This window comes from Hetaerina americana, unplaced genomic scaffold (genome assembly GCF_022747635.1).
Source record: "Hetaerina americana unplaced genomic scaffold, ioHetAmer1.1.p SCAF_67, whole genome shotgun sequence".
Classification (NCBI taxonomy): Eukaryota; Metazoa; Arthropoda; class Insecta; order Odonata; family Calopterygidae; genus Hetaerina; species Hetaerina americana.
Window position 1 is genome coordinate 730,319 of NW_027287283.1, and position 25,433 is coordinate 755,751.

Here is a 25,433-nt window from a genome sequence, read left to right on the forward strand (position 1 = left end):
AATAATTTTCATTCTTATTCTCTCTCTCTCTTTCTCCCACGCATCTTCCTTACACTATTACATATATTCGGCAGGCTATTTCTTTGGGAACAAATTTTAAGGAGAATAAATATGTTGTAAGCTGGAATTGTGACCGGTATTCAGTTTTTATTTTCAAAATAAGAACACAACACTTTTCGATTACTGCTTTTATTCATAGCACATTCCCTCGACGTTTGAATACTCAGAAATTGGGTTACGGGGTTGTGTAAAAAGAATGCATTTTTTCCGCCCGTCGTAAAATCAAGGGTAAAGGCATTAGATGCGCCGCCATCGGTGCCCTTGTAGTCAGCATAATAGTGAGTGATATGAGTCGGTTGGCGACGAGTTACATAACGCCTCGTCTGAGCGCCCTCGTCACGTGAGGCACAGTCATGCGGGAGGGAGGTCTTATCCGAAAACGCTGGTCCATCGGAACTTGTTCAGTTCGGCAATCAATGAGCGATCGACTGCCTAAGAGTTGTGCGTTCAAAATATTTATAGAAGAGCGATACAAAGGTCAGCATAGTCATAGATCATATGCTAGGATTGGATTGACTTAGTTCTTCGATCGAGAGAGTTTAGGGTTATAGGTTGCTATTTATTAAATTGTGTTCTTGCCCGGGAGACTGCGTTCTCCTTAGCCAATATAGAGCCTCTTCATGTCACTCTCCATCCATTCAGAATTTTAAAATTTTCTCACACCACCTTAATCCGTCGAAAGAGAACTAGTTTTCCTCGGATCTTCCTTCCTTCGGGTTAGTTTTCGGTTCGGCGACCTATTTATACGCTGCAATTCAATGCGAAATGCAAATTACCCAAAAAGCAAGTTGAAAGTAATTTTTTAAAAAGATAACCTACCATTTAATAAAATGACGATTATTATCGCAGTGCATAATTTTATTTTTTTAAAGTTAAATTTTTCTTGCGTGAAGTTTCCCACCGTCGTGGTCACCAGTTGGTAGACAAGAATAAAGGAATAATTTGGTGAATGACGGCTTGAAGATACGTTTCGCCAATGATAAAACAAGTCGCAATGAAGAAGTTGGCCAACGGTTATTAATTTCACTACCATTTGAAAAATTATGACCAAGAGGACCCTTGTGAAAGTTTTCAAACTTTTAAAGCTGGCCAACAAAGTTATGCGGAGAAAGAAGGAAGGTAAGGGGAGACCGCGCCATACAGTAGCAGTAGTTTTATGGGAGGCGACCGACAGCTGTGGTCATTTAACAGCTGAGGTCATTTGCGCCATAAGGGATGGAAGGGAAAGGAAGGGTGGAGAGAAACCCGGCGTCGGCATTAGCCCACTCTTGTCGGAAGGCGCCAAGGGATCCGCAGTTTAACGTCCCATCCGACGGACGGCGCACTCACTCGAAGTGCCCTCCACAAAGCACCTAAAGCACAGAACGGGGTGCCACTGAAAAATATTTGTAGCCCCCGCGCCATCTCTGAGGCTGGGACTCGATCTCGCCGACCCCGGGTTACCAGTGAGAATGAATTGCAATCAGGCGAAATGCAAGTGTCGTCAGTTGAACGCCCGAGAGAACAGGTTTGTTCTAACTATGAAAACCTCCGAGTTCTATCTGCAGCAGGTGAACACGGTATCGACGAGCTAAACGGCGATCACCCTTTCAAGTGGAAGTTCACAGACAAAGCGTTTAGGCCGCGAGAAGCACACATACGCGCATAAGAGAGCATGGGGCACTTAAACCAGTTTTCCCTCCCTTGACGCCCTCCCCCTTCGCGAGTGCCCACCCTCCCGACATCCCCTCGCCCCCCTCCCCCGCTCCGACGCACAATCTCCGCAAATCTGGCTCTTCCGTCTTGGGAGACCCTCCTCCCTCGAGTGTGCCTTTTCCTGCCTCGCGTTCCTCCGAGAGTTAGTTCAGTCCACCTTCCACCGTGCCGACATGTTCAAGTCCTACACGGAGCCCGGGCGTCACGGCCTCCCGCCGCCGGGTCCCTCCCCGACTGCAGGTGAGTGAGCGACTCCTTCTCGGGGCCAGGAAAGCCCGAGTTCCGGCCACCTCGGCTCTCGGTGATCCAGCTTCCCCTTCAACCGCCGTTACATAAGGTTCGCGGCGGTCGGCAGTTTCACCGCCGGCGGCGGCGCTTGAGATGGCGTCGGCAGAGGACACCTCGAAGTGCCGGCCGCAATTTGATGGCGGGGTGTCGTGATGATCCATCCGTATTTTGCTCTCGATTAATCCTTAATTAGAAGACGGTGAAACAGGCGCGTGTGTCACCCGTCTATCGTTGCCCTCGTGCTGACCTTTGTCCTTCCATTTACATCCGAGCTCGGTGTGTTTTTTACGTTATCGTCGACTGATTTCACTGTTCTTGCGAGTGGTCACCTGAGCATTCGCCAAGTATTAGTGACTTTTTCCGGGATTTAATTTCAGAATTAATCACGATAGATATAAAATATAGCCGTTTCGTGAAGAATCATCGTCGAGTAGAATGCTTCACGTTGTTGTTAGGTAATTTAGGTGGAGAGGCCGGGAGCACGAAGATTACATAGAAGACTTGTTGACTTTTAGAGAAGCACAGTTCATTCGAGTTTGCCACTGACACCGACGGAATACTCATGACGCCGCATTACGTTGGTAGACGAGACCACAATGACATGTCAACGGAAATCGAACGCAGAACCGAACAATTAAAGGGAATCATTGCTCCCCCTCGCACGATTCGTGACCACAGCAGTCGGAAATACGACGCCCATATAATGCGATACTCGTCCGTTCATTGTTTACGACAAGTTGAACCTCACGAATGACATTAATCGCCAATCAACAAATACTATCAGCCCCGGCCCCACGTCCTCGTGGTGGCTGGCAGGATGAGGTGCAGGGTTACGAGGTGATATGGCATTACTCTCGCAGATGGTCAACCTGAAGATGTAAAATTCAATGATGGTGGAAGTTAAAATATAGTAGATGCTCTGTAATAATGTGACAAAAAATAATTGCAATCCACTCCTCCGTTTTGTTAATGGAATTTTATGTTTTTCTCGTTCGGCTAAATACGACTCAATAATTCATGTTGCTGAGGTTTTGTCATCTCATTGTATTACTCAGAGTATATTTATCAAATTATGAGTGGTTAGTTGAGGCCAACTCCAGATCATCGAAGGCGATTGATCACTGAATGCATCGTCATTTCATTCTTTAACTTTATCTTGGAATAAATAATTGTTGACGGGCGCTTAACGTTTTTCCGAGCCATTTCCCGGATCTTGAGACATGATCAAAAACTGATGATCTTAATGGGAATATTGCCTATCCAGAAATCTAAACCCTCTAGGAAGACAATAAAGACAAATACGTTTACATTAATCCCCGTAATATTAGACGAGCATCCTTTCTTTTAGTGCCTGACCTTGCTGAAATCTAAATTTATCAAAGTGCCTTCACAAAACATTCTACATCCATTGTCCCCGGCGATGCAGCCTGCGGTACGCGCGAAATCTTGCACAAACACCTCCCGAGCAATGACGCAGAAGCTTCCGAAAACCACCAGTATCATTAATTAACGATAAGATAAACTAATTTCAATTCTGACTCCAGTCGATAAGCTTTTATGTGATAAAATGTGACTCCTCGACAGGCAAAAAAATGTTTAACTGATAGTGCAGGTCATATTTTTATATTTATAGATCATGTCTCTCCATTGCTTTTAAAGCACCAAAACTCGGTTGCGAAAAGTTATCCCTTTTTAAGTAGTTCCTATCATTCACACCTTGGTCCTATTCCCCTCCCGTCGGTCCACTTGAACTCTTTACTTGCAATGACCCTTCTCTACACTCGCACCTCAAAAGCTCCAACGCATTCCATCTTGCTTCCACGACCAAGTTCCCAAACCTTACGAAAACGTTTTGTCTAGTCTTTCCTTGACATCCTTACCTCACGTTCCTTTCACAAATTCCCTCCTTCTGGCGAAAGCTTCTTTTCCGAACATAATTTATCTCTTTTTGTCCCTAGTTCTCTCACCATTTAGAGCTAGAATACTTCCTTAGTAGGCGAGCATCAATTACAATATCTAAACCTTATTTTGTGTCCTTCTTGTTTCTAAAGGCTCCTCTTTTAATGCCTAGAGAAGTATATCTCACATATACCATGTTTCTGCGGTTATCATAATCTTAATTATTTGAACCATTTTATAAATATTTTGTCAAAAATTCCGCTCATTTCCGTAGGTATTACTCAGTAATCAAATTGTATTATCGAACCCGAAAGTTTCTAAAGAAAATGAGCCAAACCACTTCAGGCCGACAGGAAAGGCGTTTCGTTTCATTTGCTCGTACATTCATGATTATTTGCTCAAGAAAATGATAAGGGAAATTGAAATAGCAAGACGGTGGTGGAAAAGCGGTCGCTTGCCCTCCCAAAACTCTCATAGCTTTCTCCTTGGAGCCCTCCTGTGTGATGCTGGAAACAACTGACATCTAATTGGATCCAACTCATGCCTTCGTACGCGTAGAAATTCATTCAGATGAGCACACGAGTCCAACCACCTCAATCTATCTAACCTTAAGCAATTTAATTTTTTCAAAAGGGCATAGAATTGCGCCAACTCGATGTTAGTTTAATATCAGTCATGCTCCCGGGAAAATTTATCCTATGCAATTAGAGGTGGATGCAATAATGCCCACAAATATAACACAGCCAAGAGAATACTAAAAGTCGATGGTTATGCAACCGCAAGGACACCCGTGTTATATAAATGTTTGGAGTGCATCGACTAGCTGCCCTCCTTGTTGAGAGTGACATATGAGATAGATATTTCAGATTCCAAATGCTAGAGAACCTTGGCCATTTCATGTCCCGATTAGGGACTATTTGGGGCAATTTATAGCAAGGCCATATGGGTAAGAAAGAGCTACGTAATGCGTGAAAGAGAAAGGCTATGTAACGCACTTATTGTAGGTCTAGTTATTCAGCTACTTATTGAAGTTTTTATTGTCTCTCAATATGATTATGCAGGTTAGCGCACTTGCTCATGGAGAAAACTCACCGATCGTCATTAATACTCATTCATGTTGATTGTATAAATGTGGTTGAATAGAGAAAGCCATCGTCACTGGCTATAGGTGACTTAGGGAATCCATTTAACCAGAGTTTATTTTCAAAATAATTCCAGTTTAAGTATTATATATATAATATTCCCGTTTAAGTAGTATATATATATATATATATATATATATATATATATATATATATATATATATATATATATATATATATATATATATAGAAATTAGAGAATATTAAGCGAGAGATGGAAAGGGGAAATACTACCTTGATCAAAAAGTTCCCGGAATAACCACCGTGTGGCGCTCCCATCGTTCCGATTTGAGTTCTGTTTTTTTGTTAAATTGGTACATCTGTTGTTGATATTCCCTTTAAATCTTAGTGTCATAACTTGACATTTGCAAAAGTTACGTAGCCAAGAGTACATCTATCTCTGTGTGTGTTGGCGATTTTTTACAATTTCAGAAATGGATTTAAATTTGCAACAACGAACTTGTATTAAATTTTGCGTAAAAAACGGATTTAGTGGCGCACGGACGTTGGAAATGTTGGAAAAGTGTTTCGGCAACGATTCTCTAAAAAAAACGGTCGTTTACCAGTGGCACGAGCGGTTCAGAAGTGGTCGTGAGTCAATCGAAGATGATGAACGCAGTGGCAGACCATCGACATCGAAAGTCGGTGAAGAAATTGATAAAGTAAAAGAAATGTTGGTCAATAACCGCAAATTAACCATCAGAGAAATAGCGGAGGACTTGAACATTGCCTATGGATCCGCCCAAGACATTGTGGTTAATGATTTGGGTTTCCGTCGTGTAGCAGCAAAGTTGGTGCCAAAAGACCTCAATTTCATGCAAAAAAGAGACCGTGTTGACGTCGCAAAAGACATGATTTGCGAGGCTGAATCCGATCCCACATTCATCAAAAGGATCATTACTGGAGACGAGACGTGGGTTTATGAGTACGACACGCAATCCAGACATCAGGCAAGTGAATGGCGTTCACCAAATGAGCCGAGACCAAAAAAAACCACGTCGTTTTCAGTCAAAAAAGAAGGCAATGCTGACGGTTTTCATGGATTACAACGGTGTAGTGCATCATGAATTTTTGCCAGAAGGCCAGCCAGTAAACAAAGAGTATTATTTGGGCGTTATGAGACGTTTGCGTGAAGCAATTCGCCGAAAGAGACCAGAAATGTGGGCAGAAAACTCGTGGATTTTGCACCATGATAACGCACCGTCGCACAGTGCTATCATTATTCGTAATTTTTTGACGAAAAATGCAACAAATACCATCCAACAGCCACCGAATTCACCTGATTTGGCTCCCTGTGACTTCTTTCTGTTCAATCGAGTTAAAAAACCATTACGGGGAACGCGTTTTAGCAGCCGAGAGGAAGTAATGGAAAAATCGCAGGAAGCACTGATGGACATACCGAAAACCGAATATAAAAAATGTTTCGAGGATTGGATCAAGCGCTTGCATAAGTGTGTTGCAGTCGATGGGGATTACTTTGAAGGGGACAATATAGATTTAGATGAATAAACTTGTATTTTTAATTTTCTGAATAAATTCCGGGAACTTTTTGATCAAGGTAGTATAAATATTTTAGGTCCTTGCGAGGTAAGATGGAAGGATAGCAGGCATTACTGGAGTGATAATTATAGAATAATATACAGCGGTGGGGACGAGAGCCAACGAGGGGTTGCCATAGTATTAAATAAAGAGGTAGGAAGAAGCGTAGTCAACATAGAGCAGGTAACGGATAGATTATTAATAATAGAGATAAAAGCAGAACCGACGAACTTGGTTATTATTCAGGTGCCACCGAGCAACCATAAGGAAGAAGAGGTCGATAGGATATACGATCAGTTAGAGGACATAATCGCGAGTGTTCCTGCAGGGAAACATTTGATAGTGATGGGGGATTGGAATGCGACGGTAGGCAAAGGAAGAGATGGTGATGAGGTGGGGGACTACGTTTTAGGTTCAAAGAATGACCGAGGAGAGAAAGCAATCAAGTTCTGTAGAAGACAGGGGTTAGTCATCACCAACACATGGTTTGGACACCACAAAAGACGCAGGTATACATGTAAAATGCCAGGTGAGTCAGAAAGGTATCAATTAGATTAAAGCATTGATAGGCACCAGATTTAGGACCAATTCGCGCGGTTTTCCGGGAGCCGATTCAGACTCTGATTATGATTTGGTAGACATGAATTGTAGCCCCCTATTGGAAAAAAGATGAGGCAGGGCTGACGGGTAATTCAAATGGCAACGACGAAGTAATAGTAGGCAGGAGAGGAAATCATGAATGACGAAAGGAGCTGATTACTATCGAGGAAAAATGGGGATATATCAAAAAAGGGATATCGAAAATCCCAAAAGAAACTATACGAACTGTTAGCGGAAAAAGGGCCAGGAAACCATGGATCACGGATGAGATGGTTAAAAAGATAGATAAGAGAAGGAAATGAAAGAATATAAACACAGAGTTATGCAAAAGGAAGAACAAAGAGTTAAACTATAAATTGAGACGGGTAACACAGGAAGTAAAAGAAGCATGGTGGAAGACGCAGTTTGAAGATATGGAAAGTTTTGAAGGGTGACATTGGCGCACTATACAAGAAGGTTAAAACACTAATGGGAAGTGAGAAGGGATGATCTGTGTTAACAGTTAGAGATTAGTCGGGTGAGATAATAGTTGAAACAGAAAAGCTCCAAGAGAGATGGAAGCAATATATAGAAGAACTGTATTGTGAAGAACTTAGTCCAACAAGCTTAGACATAGAAAATGAACAAGACGTAGAGGAAGATAGCTAAGGTCTAGGCATGCTCGAAGATGAGATAGAAAGGACATTAAGGGAGATGAAACAAAATAAAGCCGTGGGGTAGACAGCATTCCTGCGGAACTACTGAAATGTTTAGCAAAATGTGGATGGAAGAGGCTATATGGACTAATTTTTAGTATCTATGAGGAATGAATGTGGCCGGAAGACTTTGTGCAATCAGTGTTATTTCCTATCCCGAAAAAGGTAAAGGCTGCATCATGTGAGGACTACAGGACAATTAGTTTGATATCCCCCGCAGCTAAAGTTGTTCTCAGGATCATTAGAAAAAGGATAGAGAGTAGGGCAAATGATGAATTAGGGGATGATCAGTTTGGGTTTAGGAAGGGGAGAGGCACGCGCGATGTCATTGCAGTAATGGCTTCACTAATCGAGGGCAATATAGAATACAATCTGGACCTATTTTCCTGCATCGTAGAGTTTGAAAAGGCGTTTGATAGAGTGAATTGGGAAAAACTATTGAATTTAACGCAGAAAACAGGAGTAGATTGGAGAAACGGGAGGCAAATCCGCAACTTGTACATGTCTCAGACTGCCAAGGTGCGAGTGGGGAACGGGGAGTCCGGATGGGCAGTGTTAGGAAGAGGTGTAAGGCAGGGTTATCCATTGTCACCGATGCTGTGCAACGTATGTGTGGAGGAAATGATCAAAGAGGCATGGTAGGTACTGAAAATAGGAATGGAAGTTAGAGTGGAATTCGTAAAATCAGTTCGGTTTGATGATGACCAAGCTCTGGTTTGTCAGTCAGCAAGGGGGTTGCAAGCATTGCTGAGTGAATTGGAAATTCAGCGCGATAGATATGGGATGAGAATCAATATTAATAAGACAGAGGTTATGGGATTTTCCAAAAAGGAAAAGGCTAAGTTAAACATAAAAATAGGAGGGCAAAACTAGTGCAGATAGAACAGTTTACCTATCTCGTAAGTGGTTTGGATCAAAATGGTCCAAGTGGTAGGGATGAAAGGAGAAGAATTGTACTAGGCAAAGGCGTTTTCCCAATTAGGAGGGAATAAATGACAGGAACGTTAACTAAGGATGCTAAAAATAGGCTCGTCAAAACTTTTATATGAAACATAGTTATCTACGGTGTGGAAACATGGTCATTGAAGCAGGAGGATAGACAAAGATACGGGGCTTTGGAAATATGGGTTTGCAGGAAGACAGGCCCAATGGAAAACAAATAAAGAAAGTGCTAGGCATGGTGGCCGAGGAAAGGAGAATGCTTGGAGATATCATAAGGAGATAAGAAAGATAGATTCAGAGCATTTCGATGGGTAGTGAGATTGAAGACTGTAATAGAGGGGAAAATGTTAGGCACACGAGGGAAGGGCAGGAATAGGATAGGGATGTAGGACGGGATGAAGGGAGGAAGTGGACGGAGATGAAGAGGGAATTGTGACAGGATAGAACGTTGGGTTGTCTTTTGTTCGGCGTAACAAAATATTTATTTGCTAGTTTTGTCCATCGAAAACCCACTTTAACCGGTAGATTTTTTAATTTTATTAGGTAATCTACCGGTTAAGGTAGGTTTTTTTGGATGGATATAATTACTAATTAAATAAATAATTTGTGGCCCCTTGCAAAACAAAACATCCTACTTTACATCAGGTCCCTCTTCATCTCTGAGTACTTCCTTCCTCCCTTCATCCCGTCCAACATCCACATCCCGCCCCAGCCTTTTCCTCGTTTGCCTAACATTCTCCCCTCAATTACAGTCTTCAACATCCCGCTGCCGGTCAATACCCCCTTCAGCCACTTTTCCTGCCTCCATAGCATTTCTCCCAACAAATCCCTCCCTTCGCCCACCATACCAAGTACTTCCTCGTTTGTTTTCTTCTCTGTCCATTTTACCTTCTCCATTCTTCTCCACACCCACATTTCAAGAACCTCCAGGCTACGTCTATCCTCCTACTTCAATGACCACGCTTCCGCGCCATACATAGCTACGGCCCATATCAAAGTTTTTACGAGTCTTTTCTTAATATCCTTACTCAAAGGCCCTGTCATCAACTCCCTCCTCCTTGTGAAAGCCTCTTTGCCTAGCGCAATTCTTCTCCTCCTGTCCCTACTACTTTGACCGTGTTGGTCCAAAACACTTCCGAGATACGTAAACTGTTCTACCTGCTCTAGTTTTTGCCCTCCTATTTTAGTGTTAAGCTTGGCCTTTTTCTTTCTTGAAAATCGCATAACCTTTGTTTTATTTATATTTATAATCATCTCATACCTGTCGCACTGAATTTCCAATTCACTCAGCAATGCTTGCAGCCCCTTGGCTGACAGAAAAACTAAAGTTTGGTCATCAGCAAACCTAACTGATTTTACGAATTCCCCGCACACTTTCATTCCTACCTCCAGTTCTTCCAATGCCTCTTTAATCATTTCCTCTACATACAGGTTGAACAGCAACGGTGAAATGGGCCACCCTGCCTTACACCTCTTCCTAACACTCCCCAACCGGACTCCCCGTTCCCTAAACGTACCTGAGCAGTCTGAGACATGTACAGGTTGCGGATTAGCCTCCTTTCCCTCCAATCTATTTCTATTTTCTGCAATATACTCATTAGTTTTTCCCAATTCACTCTATCAAACCCTTTTTTGAAATCTACGAAAAAGGAAAATACCTTCTGGTTGTGTTCTATATTCCTCTCGATTAATAATCTCATTACTGCAATGGCATCACGCGTACCTCTCCCCTTCCTAAACCCAAACTGGTCATCCCCTAGGTAATCATTTGCCCTACTCTCTATCCTTTTGTTAATGATCCTGAGAACAAGTTTAGCTGCGGGGGATATCAAACTTATTGTCCTATTGTCCTCACATGATGTAGCCTTTACCTTTTTCGGGATGGGAACTAAAACTGATCTGACCGGTAGATTACATAATAAAAATATATAGTATGTTAGCTCGTATGCAGGACTCGTGTATGACTGCACATCCTTGTATATGACTTTAAAAACCATGGAATAAGTTTTGTGTTTGACAAATTTATTGAAATTTAGTATATTAGTTAATTTTTTTCATCATGTTTCTATAAAAAGCGCCATGTTATAGTCATTTAAGAAAAATAATTTTCTGCTCTTCACATTTGATACGATTGTTTCGGCTGCAGACTGCATACGCCATGAGTTATGTCAAGAAAAGTCTCATTTTTGAGTTATTTCAAGAAATATACTTCCATTTACTGATTTCTGCGATATTACCATCTCCTTGGATAGTCCTTTCGTGGCCGTTACACTCATATGTACATTGTCTGCTACATAGTCATCTGTTTTCGAGACCTCTGACATTCCTTGTCTCGAGAAAAGATGAAGGACATTCTCGATCGACCCTTTCTTCCCAAACCATTTTCTCCTCTCTCATTTTTGCGTTTGCCAAGTCACTCCTACACATTCTCCCAAACTGACCAAACGATAAAAGCACATTTCCTTCATCCTTTCCCATTGCAAGTAATTTCAATTCGTACCGCTTCATGACCTACTCATTTCTCGATCCATCTCTCCCGATTTTACCATAAAAAATCAGGAACTCATGCCCACAAAATTTAGTCAAAATTTCCGCTTACCTATCCTGGTACGTTACCAAATTTGGTTTCCATGTAGGGAATAGTAAATACGCCGTCAACTGAATGGAACTTCATGAAGAATCGATCGATCGCAGAGACCGGTTCTTTCAAATGAAATTCAGTGGAGCTCACGAATTTGTTATTTTTCGCAATTCTCGGGCAAAGGCATTATGCTTCCCACTCTCGTTGCCACACTCGACCGTTTTCCTCTCCGACCCATTGCCCTCGAATGCACTCGCTCATTTGGGGCATGCCTTTACAAATGACTCCAAAATGTCACTCAACAGTTTAGCCGCATCGTCCACGAATAAACCGTCGAGTTCCACGGTTTCACCGCATCTAAACAGTTTTGTGTGGCTCACGTAGGCGACAGCTGAAGAACGCTATATGTCGCACAGCGTTCAACCGAAAGGACATCACGTTTTCGTAGTTTTACCTTGAGGCCGCAAAAAAGGGGATAGTGAGGCCATCCATCTTCCAGTTAATGGACAACGAGGAGAAATTCAACCCATTACTGTCATAGCTACAGCAGGAAACTAGAAAAGGTTTTTATGTACGAGGACTGTTAAACAAGAAGTGATCATGATTTCTTTTCATATACTTCATTGTGTACTAATTGAATTTAAATTAATATCGATAGTTTGATGTGATATACATATGTTTGGTAGTACAAGTATCATAGATTTGACTATAGAATTGCATCCGAGACAGCCGCTATCGTCGCGTTTAAATTCTGCTTTCGACGGAACAAATCATCAGTGGAATCGTATTTAATGCTTAAGGAGGCGGCTTGTGGGGGAGTATACGTATTATTCCCTATGTCACAGCTGGAAGATGGTTTCAAGTCCTTAATGAAGGGAAAGCAATCAACTTCCTGGGAATGTGTAGCTGTAGCCACTGCTCAAGTACAAGTGAACACCATTGCAGTCAACCACTGGACGTTCGCGTGCAGGTTTGTTCGTGAATGATGCTGATGTTACTGGAAGAGTAGGAGTTCTTTGGAGGATGGGGAATATGAGATGGACACTGAGGAAAACTAGCGATGAAGTTCTGGGCGTGGTAGGTGAGGATAAACTGACGTTGGGGGAAATTCGAAGGGTACAGGGGATACGGAGAGGCTGAAGAAGGCGATAGAACAGCGGATGCTGGGGAAATTCAGAGAAGGGAATCGAATACGCAATTTGGATGGAATGAGGAAAGGAAGAAAATAAGCAGAGCTGAAGATCTATGGTGGACACAGACGCAATCATTCATAATTCATAATGCTATTCATGACTGTTATCATAAATGCAGCATGGGGTTCAAAGATAAATTGTGTCATATTACTCGTCGGCATAGAAAAACGGAGTGAATAGTGCAGCTATGTCGATCGAAAACCTACCCAAGCCCATTAGGCTACTACTAATAAAGAAATAATAGTTAAATATTTCTGCACACTTATAGAATTTGTGGATAAAGTAAGAAATATTAATTTGTATCTCAAATAGTTTTCGTTGTATTGCGGTTAAAAATTTTCCAGATTCAGAAGTCACGTGGTTTGAATTCCGACATCATGAGTAATCGTGCCCCGTACACAAGCAGTTAAAGCTACTCACGTATGAAGTGAAGGAAGCGTTTTCCAACTGTGAATGAAATTTATGCAACTATTGGCTATTTTGCAAATATGTTAAATTAAACTTCATATTTAATTATTATGAGTAATTTAACCTTTTTTCAACCCCAAAAGAAGGGAAAATATCAATTAATGTTTGTTATCGATAAAATATCAATAAACATTCACGCTTTATCGTAATCATTTATCAGAAATAAGGAGTGATAGCACCCTGAGAAAAACAGGTTGTGAACGCCAGGCCCCTACGTGGCTCATATGCTCGTATTAATTCGTGGTTCGAAGGGCAAATGGTATTTATTAGAACGAATCACATATATTCTGAACTTTATAAATACTAGAATGCGTTTTTAGCTAAAATTTTATTTTCTATTGAAGTCGCGGAAATAATTAATAACTTATTTACTCTCACGTAATAAATTTTTTTTAAATGACGAAACGGTTTTCCCTCGGGCAATCAATGCAGGTATTATTGCTGCTGGTTGAAACCTGTTGGGTTTTGTGACAGATACGGTGGATAACATATAAATACGTATAAATATTCCCGTGTTTCACATTTGCAAGTACTTATGCCCGTTCAGAAACCACATATCTCCAAATTTCTTTCCTTTAATTTCTCTATCGTATTGACGTGGCAATATTCCTTCAAGCACCAAATAAGTATCATGTCTCATATCTACAACTTCAACAAAGCATTCAATATTCTCCGCAGCTCCCGCCCTAGCGTGACGCTTACTGCCTGGCGACTGAGTCCAACTAGGCAACCACTTACTGCGTGGCTGTCGCGTTAGATGCATACGAACTCAGTTCCTTATAATGTTGGACTCTCTGTGAAGAATACTAGACTTTCGACGAATAGTAGGACGGATTTATTAATAATTCCAATCATTAAACTTGTCTTACCCTTGAATGAATTCCACATTTATCCATAAATACATTGAGCGACCTTAGTGGCATGAAGGAATCCTTTTTCACACGATGCTTTATTGCAAACCAGTCATTCAGGGTCCCATTCACTCTTACTCCTCCCTTGATGTTTTCGTGAATCTCTTTTATGACCCCCAGCAACCGTTCATTCTCTTCGTATTATCTCCAAACTTCACATAAATTTCCTCTTTCCACCTTATAACACGCTTCCTCAAATTCAATGACCTTTCTTTCGCAAGGCCGTGGACTTCCCAGGTACAGGGTGTGGCAACATAACTTCCGTTTTTAAAAGAGTTTTGTTTTATGAAAAAGGAACTGATGTTGCCGCATCCTGTACTTGCTCAAGCGCAAACAGATGATTCGGTCGGGTGCTACTAGAGCTATCAAACATACCATAAATGATTCGCTCAGACGATTGATGAGTACCTTTCGCCCAGAATTCAATATTGCGCTTAGTACACCGTCTTCTCCCGTAGCCTTATGTCTCTTGAAAATGTTCGCCGTTGGAACAACATTCACACTCATATCCGTTTCCCTTCGCCCTTTGTCAACATCTGATGCATTCTGATCTGTTTCTTTCTCCACACCATTATTTCCCAAAATACTTCTTCCTCCAGTTTTCAGCTCCTCCTTCCATCCCAGACAGTAATAGTTTCCTTATTTATTCCTTATTTCATTTGATGAAATATATAATAAAAACGAGCACGTTATTGTTATTAATCCTTGAGCTGGAGTGGTTTTTAACGCAGGTATACTCGTTTTATAATATTCATAATTCATCGCTTTTGCTAACGGATGAAATAAATTTTTGATTAGTTAATGCTAAGGAACTTTCCCTCGCGAACACATCCACTCGGCGTCGTTTCCATTCGTCATATTTTCATAGCCTTATCGCCGTAACCTGCTCCCATGGGCACGCTCTGGACCCGTCCGACTTCGGCGATTCGAGATTGCTAATGGTAACGTACGATGCGATAGGCAAACTGGTGTCGTTTGCTGGTGCTGGGTTAGGATGGTTAGAGATTAAGCCAAACTAGACCCTAATGAGAATTATGTTCCCACATTTAGGGTAGGCACTCCCTTTTCTACGTCCATCATTCGGTTTTCTACCAAGGTACTAGAAAATTACAGTGTGTGGATTTTTGATCGGTTTGAATGAATGAGATGAAAAGCATCTCAAGGGAGAGGAACCCGGTACCCTCCGGTGAATAGCCAAGCACTCTGCCCACTTGGTAAGCACGACGTAATAAAAATACGGCAAGGCCGTTTTGATCTCGCAAACTCTTCTTTGTGTGGAAGTCGTTGGATGCCTTAGTATGAAAGTTTGCTCGGTAAATCTTTTATAAATAGTTTTCAGCTTATCGTTTTGGGCCCATTATGTATAATTTCCCCTTCTCTACTTTTGTGAAAACTTGAAATGCACAAATTACAGTTTTTTTCACAATCCATTTAATGCGGGCACGTGTTCTCTTTCGTTGACTCGAATTTCGGCAAAGAAACGGTATTCCTGTGTTGACGGACCAGACCGCGCCTTTTCCATATCTTCTTTTGACTCCTCGTCTTCTCCTTTCCCTTTCCTCCCTCTCTCAATCGCCAAAAACCGCTTCGGCATCAGCATTCGGGACTCAAAACTGACACGGAAATTGGAGGGCTCTATTCGGATAAAATGTCTTCAGAAATATCACCAAATATCTATTTCTTAATGAAAAACGAAATAGCCGAGACCGTAACCTTGATTGGCGCTAGGTGTGTATATGGGGTAAAACAAAGTTACAAGTACGGGGAGAGATAGGGAACACACACTAGGTCACTTAGGTATGTTTGGGAAACAGTGACCCAAATGTACCTAAATTTCACGAAATGCGATTTCAAACACTCACTCTCGTGAATCGCATTCACGAGAGTTCCATTTATTAATTTTGCTTTCTTGTGTGTCATTTAGGTACACGTGAGTCACTGTTTTCCAAACACACCCAAGTGACCTATTGTGCATTCCCCATCCCCGTACTTGTAACTTCGTTTTTACCTCCCCCCCTTTAAACAAACCCAGCGCCAAACAAGTTCACAGTCTAGGGTATTTCGTTTTTCATTGCTTCACGACCGTAGGTACCTGCATTTTATATCTACGTCTACTTATTAGAGTACCAATCTGAAGATACTTAAGGCATTGCATTATTCACAATTCCCCTAATGTGAATTGATTTCCGTGTACACTTTGCACGCGAGAGGGAAATTTTGCTCCAAATTCGAAATGTTATAGAGCTAAATGAAGCCCTCTGTGATTTTCTTTGTCGGGGACCTCTGAGCTATTTAAGTGCCTGCAATTATTTGATCGAAAACCTATTTAAAATAGTATTAAGAGGACATTGAACTTTCAAAGAGACACGAGCACCAATATTACGTGTCTCTGAATAAACTTGGTATTTTTTCACGCAAAAAGATTCCAAGTTAATTTATTCAGTGATGATGAATTTTCAAAAAGTAGGCAGGCCTCAAAACCATCGTATTCATCGCAGACTGTATGTTCCATGACTTCGTTGCCTGGACAGTCTCTCGCACGTCCCACCCGCTTGAGTCATGGGCTTTTTGGTCACCAGCTTTAGAGGTTAATTAGTTGTATCATATGACTGCGTGGGTGTCATTTTCTTTTCAGGACTAGTCATCGATTGTTTCTCTTATTTTTCAAGGTCACGAATTGTGCCAGGGAAAAAAAGATTCCCTGTGTCGGTTTTCCGCCTTAGTTCCCTAAACATCTCGATCTAATGTCGCCTCCCGATGTTATGCCGGGTAAAACTATTTCCCCTGAGTCAGTGTGCAACTTAAATGATTCGTATTTGTCTTGTAATTTTTTCGTGCGTGTATTTTTTGTGTTCCCTGTCGCTCCCCACCCAGGATTCCCAAAAACAAAGTGTCCATTTCTATTCCTTTATAAATATTTTCAGGGAGGGGACGTCTTTCCCCTACTTAAATTTGTAAATTCCAAAATCACATGATTCTGCGAAGGGCCCAAAATTCTCGTCGAACTTTTAAGGTGAGGTATAATCAGCATTGAATTAATGACTCTCCATAGCTTTTTATTAAGAATATATCCTCGCTTTTTATTTGATGGGCCCTAGTTTTCTTATTTGTGCAGCTCCACAGACGATGACGTGCTTGTTCCATGTCATCTCCGAGTGTATCCCAGCGTGATTCCCATGCTGGTACTTCACCCGCCCCCGCTGCCTTTATCTCTTCTCTTCGAATCTTACATGTGAATGGGTGTCACTTCCCCGGTTCTTGTACAATCACTACCTTTGTTTTCTGGCTTGTCTTTCGCCCACCTTCCCGCCTCGTTATGCTGCGTGTGTACAATTACTTCTATTATCTCGGTTGACTTATCTCAGTAGATGTGGCCTGGAAACCGGGCGCGCACACACACGCACACGCACGCGCGCTTTAAGCTGTCTACCGCCTGCCTCCACCCCCGAATGACATCCAGAGGACGAGGGGTCTTCTGGATCTAGCGGGAGGGGTCACATTCCCTATCTAGGAGCGGCGAAGGCGGTTTCTAAATCCCTGGGTTTCCCAGCCCTTGGGAAAAACATCGAAAGGTCGTGGGGAGCCACTTGCAAATCACGGAACTCCAAATTCATGACGCAGGGGTCAGCCGCAAGGCAGAGGGTTCAGGAGGCCTTGCGGACTCCGGAGGGATCTCGCACCTCCTTATGCCATGTTGCCAATGATTCTCTCTTAAGATTGATTTCCGAATGAAATCCTTCCGAGCGCCCTGCTACTCTTTCAATATTTCCTCAATCCCTCCTTCCCTTCGCTCTCTTCTCCCTCAAAATCCACGGAGCACGGAAGAAAGTTCTCTCTCCCCCTTTCTTACGTTTAACTCTTGCAGTCTCGTGGCTCAGTGAGAAAGAAATGTATCTCGTTGACCCAACGAGTGAATTGTAATATTTTTAAATCAACTAGGCTAGCTTGACAGTCATAACATTTGAATAGAGATATTCCATATTACTACGGCGGAATACAGAAATCTCAGAGCAAATCCTATTTTTGGGTTGCTGTTGACAATATTGATATTGTGGGCTTGTACGTCTCATTACGATGTATATTTAATTGTGCCTCATTCTCTATGTTTTTGCTATTTATTTGCATGTTATCAAATAAACAGAATATACATAAATAAACGAATAGTTGAATTTTAAAGATGAGTAGAGATACTCTATTTGTATTTGCCTAGTTTAATTTGAAGAAAATAAGAAATACACTATGTAACAGCGTTATATTAATGGTAGTATTCCACGTATTTGAGGGAACTGCGAATATTCAAAATAAACTGACCACAACGGCGCCATTAAAATGTTCTTATCTTATCTTACAAAGCTAAGGATGTGGATTGGCAACAAAACAGGACATTTAATCGCCTTGGAGAAAACATTTTCGGCGTTGAACGGAATGCTCCAATTTTCTCAATCAAAGCCAAGATATTTAACGACTGGTTTCTTTTCAATGAATATTATGTCAGGAAAGAAACCACTTACCCCTGCGTCGTTGACTAGTTTCCATGAGATACGTGTCTCCGGAAGTGGTCAGTGGTGTGTGCCTCGCTCACCTCAAACCGCTTGATGGTTTATTTTAAGTGGATATTCACGTTTACAGGGTTTGTTCTTTGAGTTGGCACTCAAAATATTAAACCGTAAAAATTCGATCCAAAGCATAAAACTGAGGATAAACTAACTTCAGAGCATCATGTCGTCGAGGAGACGTCCGTCCTACGTTTTTTTTGCACATGATTACGTTGGCGTGCCCTATTTCTTATTAAACCGTTAATATTTCCTCCAGAATTGCTAGACTCCTGCATTTTCGCCATTCATAGGCGCTGTTCATTCTTATTTTTCATCCAATGTCTTTACTTCTACATTTTGGCATGGGACGTGGAAATATTTTTGATAAGACTCCCGTCTCCATGGCATGCTCGGATTTTCAGTGATTCTCTAAATAACTATGCGGACAAACGCCTTCTTACAACTCCAGATATAAAAATCTCCAGTTTACGTCCAATTCTCCATTTTAAGTGATATTCTCGGAACTGCGTCAGCTAACATTTGCGAATATGGATAACCCAATACAACATTCTTTCGTAAAAATAAGGTACCTATAATAATTGATCATTATCGACACCAAACTAAACAGGTCCAATAAAATAACTGACCTTGGAGTTACATTTAATGCTTTATACTTCAATGCCACATTCAGGCACTCAGGGAGTTAACCCCCACGATAGGTTTTTTTTCCCGCAACTATTGAACATTTTAGTTACATCTACATTTATAAAACTCCCTTTTGTCCCCTCGTACGTTAATTCGTCCGGCATTATAATATGCTTCGTTTGTATGAACTCTATATTATTATATTGTGTGCATAAACGCCATTGAGAGGCTATATTATTTACAGTTCTCAACCGTTAATAGTCACTTGGAAGTACATCAAATGTCTTACTTTGAGTTCCAGTTAAAAGTTTCCGCAAAAAACTCCTCCCCATTTTAATTCTCATTAAAATTAACTTCATTTTCATAAACAGTTAATTATGATCCGAATGTTCATCCTCTCCTGGATAACTTTGGTAATTACACTCGCTATTCCTAAATTCACGTCTAACCACGATATACTTATTCTCCACTCTCCATCTCCCTGTATCCCCCGGCATGTTCCCGGTCTTCTATATAGCGTCTGCTATACTTATTGAGTGGACCACTGGCATTCATTAAAGTCCATTTCCTGCACGATTGTACTGTTTTCTCGCAGTGGCCACTTGTAACTTGTTATTGCACTATTATTATACTCTCCTGCCTTACTCACCCATTTCCCTCTTCGCGCGCCATTTCGCTCTGATCCCCCTAATAAATACGTAGCAATTGCTTCCTCCTTTTAGAAGCGTTCCTACTAAAATCTCAGGTTGATTATGCTCTCTAAAACTATCATAGACCTTATGGGTCGTAAACTTTCTAAGTGGCTAGTGATTTATAGAGTGCTGCCTGCTCGTGGGCCATTTTTTGCCATGGTGTCCTCTCTCGTCGCAGCGAAAGGATTCAGGGACGAAGCAGGCTGTGTGCTCAATGAGAGAAGGCAATACTCCATTCTCGAGCGACCTCGGTGGGCACTTCAGCATTTATAATTGCGAGGAGCTTATTTACGAGGTGAGTCGGTTGGAGAGGGTAGAGAGGGCTCTCTCTACCCTAAAAAGGAATGCGAGTTGCCCTTTTTTTTAAACATATTCCAGGGAAATAATTTCAGAGTGTAAAAATCATTCGCCTTGACCGGGATTCGAACCCAGATCCCTCAATGTCCGGTCGAGTGCTTTAGCCAGTTAAGCTATCGAGGCGTCCTCTTCAACTCTGAAGTTTTGGGATCATTGAGAGATCCGGGTTCGAATCCCGGTCAAAGCGATTGATTTTTGCACTCTGAAAATATTGCATTGAAATGCATATTAGCGGATGAATCCGTTAAAAGTTACTGTTGCGGCATCTCCCACAGTTCCGTTGGAATATGTTCCAGGGCGCTCAGTTCGGGGTCCTCAGTTACCTCAACCTCAATCATTCAGGGTTTGGTGGCTTTGTTGGGTTGTGAATCAGGCTGCTAACCATTGGGTCTGGCTTCAAATTCCGGGGAATCTTCACACATTCAGCTTCACCCGAGCTCTGTGTTTTCTCATGTATCAGGGCTTCTGTCTTGAAGGAATACTCGTAAACACCCCGTGCTATACCATGCTCCACTGTGGCGCGGGTCGCGATTCTGGATCTTCGTGAGTAATGCATCGTTTAGGAAATACTGGTAAGAGTCATCCGCGCCCCTTCCGATGCGAATAACCTCCGGAACAGTATTTTAATTGTGCTAAAGTTAATCGAGATACGACGGAAGGTGATACACACTTACTTCTTAAATGGAATTGCTTACCATTAAATTGGGCGGGGATCGTCGAATTATTTTACGATAATATGGCGATTGAAAGTTGTTTCCTTAGTATCAGCATAAGGAAACCAATTTATATTCATTCAGTCTATGCTCCGTAATAATTTTAAAAGCCTATGGCATTCATTTTGAGAATTTATAGTATTATTAAAATTGAGAGAGGTTTGGAAGATATGTATATCCTTGACTGAATACGTGAATGGCTTAAGTGTTTTCGACAATAACTGCTGATTATAATATTCGTATTGGCAATATGTATTATCATACGAGTGATTGGAAAAAATACAAATGGAAAACATATAATCCGAGCAACATACACACGAATGCAATTGTTTTAATTGGAAAACGGGGACGCGATAATTATTGCACGATCTCAGATTCAGGCCATAATTTACCGTCAACCCCAATCAGGTCGAAGTCGCAATCCGACATTTGGAATAACTTATTGCATGCATTTAATGTCATTAAGATTTCCGATCGCTAATACGTCATTCTTAACACTAGGTGAGATCCCTCCACACCTATCGAACAAACCGTAGGGTTGATTATTGTGGTTATCGATGGAGCTAGTGATCATGTCACCCTAAAATACTATTGAAGAAGGCAACGGGTAACCACATCAGCTATTTATCCGACGGCCTTGCTCGGAGATAAAATATGAATGTGCGTATGGCAACTATGGCACACTATGGCACACTATGGCACACTATGGTCGTGCCTCGTGCCCGGCAGCGGGATAGACAATACTTCCGCGATCATCACACGAAATCCTTGCAAAGAGGAATCCACCGTAGCAGCAGAGAAGAGGATGGGAAGAAGACCAAACTATTTTGAGCAGGGATTTGGAATATTAGGACAGTGTTGAGGCAGGGAAATCAGAAAATGTAAGCAGGATATTAAAAGAGTACATGCAGACACGTGGGTCGCTCAATAAGTCATCAGAAACAAATGGAAGGAAAAACAAATTATTTTGGGTATATTTGTTTTTATTGTTCAACATAAATTTCTTATTGCTCAATGTGCACAGCATTTCTCCAAATTTTAAATGTTTTATACAAAAAGTACGATTGCGGAAGGATGTCAATGTAGGTATTTGTGCCGGCGATGACCACTTCGTTCGACGTGAATTGTTTACGGTCGAGCCATTTCCTCAAGTTTGGAAATCAAAAAAAGTCAACGGGGCCAAATGTAATGAATGGTGTAATGATTCGAACTCTAATGCCATTATTTTCGCCGTCGAACCCGCACAGGTGCGCAAACCATGCATTGCCTTCGTGGAGGAAAAGGTATTTTTCTTTGCCAAATGAGGACGTTTTTTCTTTGTTTCTTCACTCAACCGGTGCAATAACGAATGCAGAATACTCTCCATTTATCTCTTATCGTCTTTGTAAGTAATTACAGAACCGATACAGATGATTACTCGAGTATCCCGAAAAACGTCGTCCTCACCTTGTCGACCGATTACACCCCCTTCGACTTCTTCGGAGCCCTCTTCATTATTTGTGGACAAAAAAAAGGGAGCAGACGGGCCACGAACTTCATCCGACTCGGCTCTGATCTCATTTGATGTTAAACCTTTTAAATAGAAGTGTTCAAACTACGCACGAAACTCATTTGATTCATTTTTCCATATACACAACGGCATGTTGTTTCAATCGATTATGAAAATGAAATCACGTGATGGATGCAGCTGAAACTTCACTCTCACTAGACTGATGGCACAAGAAGAAGTCTTGTGAGAGAACACACTTACTTAAGTCAAGCCTTTTCCGATATTAGGAGTGCCATCTTTTGGATTTTCTAATGAGTATTGGACGATCCACGTATTTTAGGAGGTGAGATGGAAGGATATCGAAGATTATTGGAAGAATAATTATGCAGCAATACACAGTGGAAGGGAAGAAAATCAGCAATGGATGGCATTTCTCACGCAACTGAAGTAGTCCTCGCTATCATCAACAAAAGAATGGAGATTATAGCAAATGATTCCTCAGGAGATGATCAGTTTGGGTTTAGGAAGGGGAGAGGCACGCGCGATATCATTGCAGTATTGAGATCACTAATCCAGAGCAATATAGATTACAATGAGTACGTATCTGCCTGTTTCGTAGATTTTGATAAGGCGTTTGATAGAGTAAATTGGGAAAAACTAATGAGTATAACGCAGAAAACAGGAGTAGATTGGAGGAACGGGAGGCTAATCCGCAACCTGTACATGTCTCAGACTGCTCAGGTGCGAGTGGGGAACGAGGAGTCCGGTTGGGCAGTGTTGGGAAGAGGTGTACGGCAGGGTTGTCCATTATCACCTGTTGCTATTCAACGTATATGTGGAGGAAATGATTAAAGAGAAAGGGAAGAAATAGAAACGAGGATGAAAGTCAGTGGGGGAATCGTAAAATCAGTTAAGTTTGCTCATGACCAAGGGTCGGGTTAGTCGTTCAATGGATTACAGAGCTCACAGAGTTACCAGAACAGACCCTCCTGAAAAATCGAATCCTGGAAAAGCGGCAGAAACTGATCCCCATACTATGATTTGATATTTTCGCACACTACATCATTTCACTTATGGCACCATATAAGAAACATCCAAAGAAAGGGGAACTGTGTTGCTGAAGGATAGTCAGGAATTTATGCAATTCTCGAGAACATATGTCCTGAGCTCGCCCCACCCATTGAGATAAGGATGGTGATTTCCATGGCAATCAGACAAAGTATGATAAAGTCGCACAAAATTCGTATTTAAACGCAATGCTCTCAAGATTAGTTCGCGCTTGATTACTTGAACATCAACGGATATAAATGCTCTTTACCTTGGCTGTTTCAAATTCAAACGGATTTACCATTACCGGAAGTTACTATAGTATAGCTATGATATTACTCATTAAGGAAATTACCTGCAAAGCTGATAGATATTCCATACAATACCTAAAATGTAAAATAAGTACCATAAATTTGCTGGCGAAGAGTGAAACTTGACGCATCGTGTATAAGGAAGCTCTCTGTGCTTGGGAAGAAAGCTATGCTCGTACTCATTGGTGCTTTTAAAAGTTAATTTCTAATTGTATTTTATAAATATACCTCAACACCTTTTGTTAATACCTTTTGCCTTATTAGCAGCTACTAACCAACCGATTTAGACTCCTCAAGCAGTTTCAACTGAGAAATACTCGAGGTATTTGAGTCTAGGAGACAGTTTCTCTTCACCTCGAGAAATACGAAAACAATGAGAATTCAAGCACTCATATGATCTCCCAAGGTAATGCAGGAAGGTTCGCATTGTCCATACATTTGAAAAACTTATCATATTTCTTGAAAAGCGAAAATCCATATTTTGTTAAATAAACTTAGCAGTTTTAGGATTAACCTTTGGCAAGTGATATGCATTCAAACAAGTGATAGACATTGTCCACAACACGATGATACTGTGGAAGAGGTCATGTCTGTCCCTTCTTTGAATCTGCTCAATAATAGTTTTTCAAACAACTGCTGTATTCCATCGCATTTAAATGATGCTTTGATACTGACGTTGTCCACGACTTCCCGCGTTAAACACTCTTTTTGTTTCAAGAATAAATTACGGAAAAATTTGCGATAAAAGTGCTGCATTTGAAAGTTCCAATTGATAAAATTGTATTAAAGATTCTGTGGTAAACTTTAAGAAAATCTTGGGTGGCAGACTTACCTTAAAGCAACTTACGATGACGCTTTGTCAGGGGAAGAAATTCCGCCTTCTACATAGATATTTCTTCAAGTTGAAATTCTTTAAAGCAACACTTTTTGTGGGTTAAATGGAAAAATTTGTTTTTTTACCGAAAGAAAACCGTGCTACAGCAAGGTCATAAGAATTTCATTGAAATATTTAACCCATAGAACCCGAGAACCCAATGCGAAAAGGGACATACACCATATGAATGCACTGCCGCAAACCCTACAATTTTCGTTTCTAGATTCATGGTAGTGTTTCCCCAAATATTTTTATTCTAAGCATCGCAAATTCTATTCTTTTTGCAAAAGAAGTGACTGGGATAGCTCATTGCATCCGATAAGAGAAACCGAAGGGTTGAGGTAAGATTTAGTTTTGAGGAAAGGGGGTCTGTCTAAGGAATCAGCGTTTCATATCAATTTCAGCCAAACGGGACACGCAGTCTTGGCTGAACGTTGTCTTGTACTTCATCGCGTGATCGATCAGCTGATTTTCAATATTAAGATATTTAGCTAAAGATAAATGCCCACACTTACTTAGCAATCACAGTCAATCGGATTAATTAACGGATAGACGCCGATTTTAAGCTCTTTTGTTTCTTCCACATGTGTCCTCTGCTACTCTACAGAGCGCGTTCCAAAATTAATGCTTTCATTTTTTTAAGCAGCGTTAGCAGCAGGCACAGTTAACGGTCTGTCCCTGAGGAACAAACTCCTCATGGACCACTCCTTTACTGTCGGGAAAGACAATGAGCATTGTTTTCACTTTTCATTTACTC

The 25,433-nt window shown here is 41.3% G+C and overlaps 1 protein-coding gene across 1 annotated transcript in view; it reads left to right on the forward strand.

Annotated features, from left to right (window-relative positions):
- Positions 1 to 1,862: 1,862 nt before the first annotated feature.
- The window catches only part of LOC139696068 (putative transmembrane ascorbate-dependent reductase CYB561 homolog), a 58,384-nt gene continuing 34,813 nt past the window's right edge, over positions 1,863 to 25,433 (forward strand). The window contains exon 1 of the mRNA XM_071594685.1: positions 1,863 to 1,995. Within this exon, the coding sequence (XP_071450786.1) occupies positions 1,929 to 1,995 (67 nt within the window). The 5' untranslated portion in view covers positions 1,863 to 1,928. The remainder of the gene's footprint in view (positions 1,996 to 25,433) is intronic.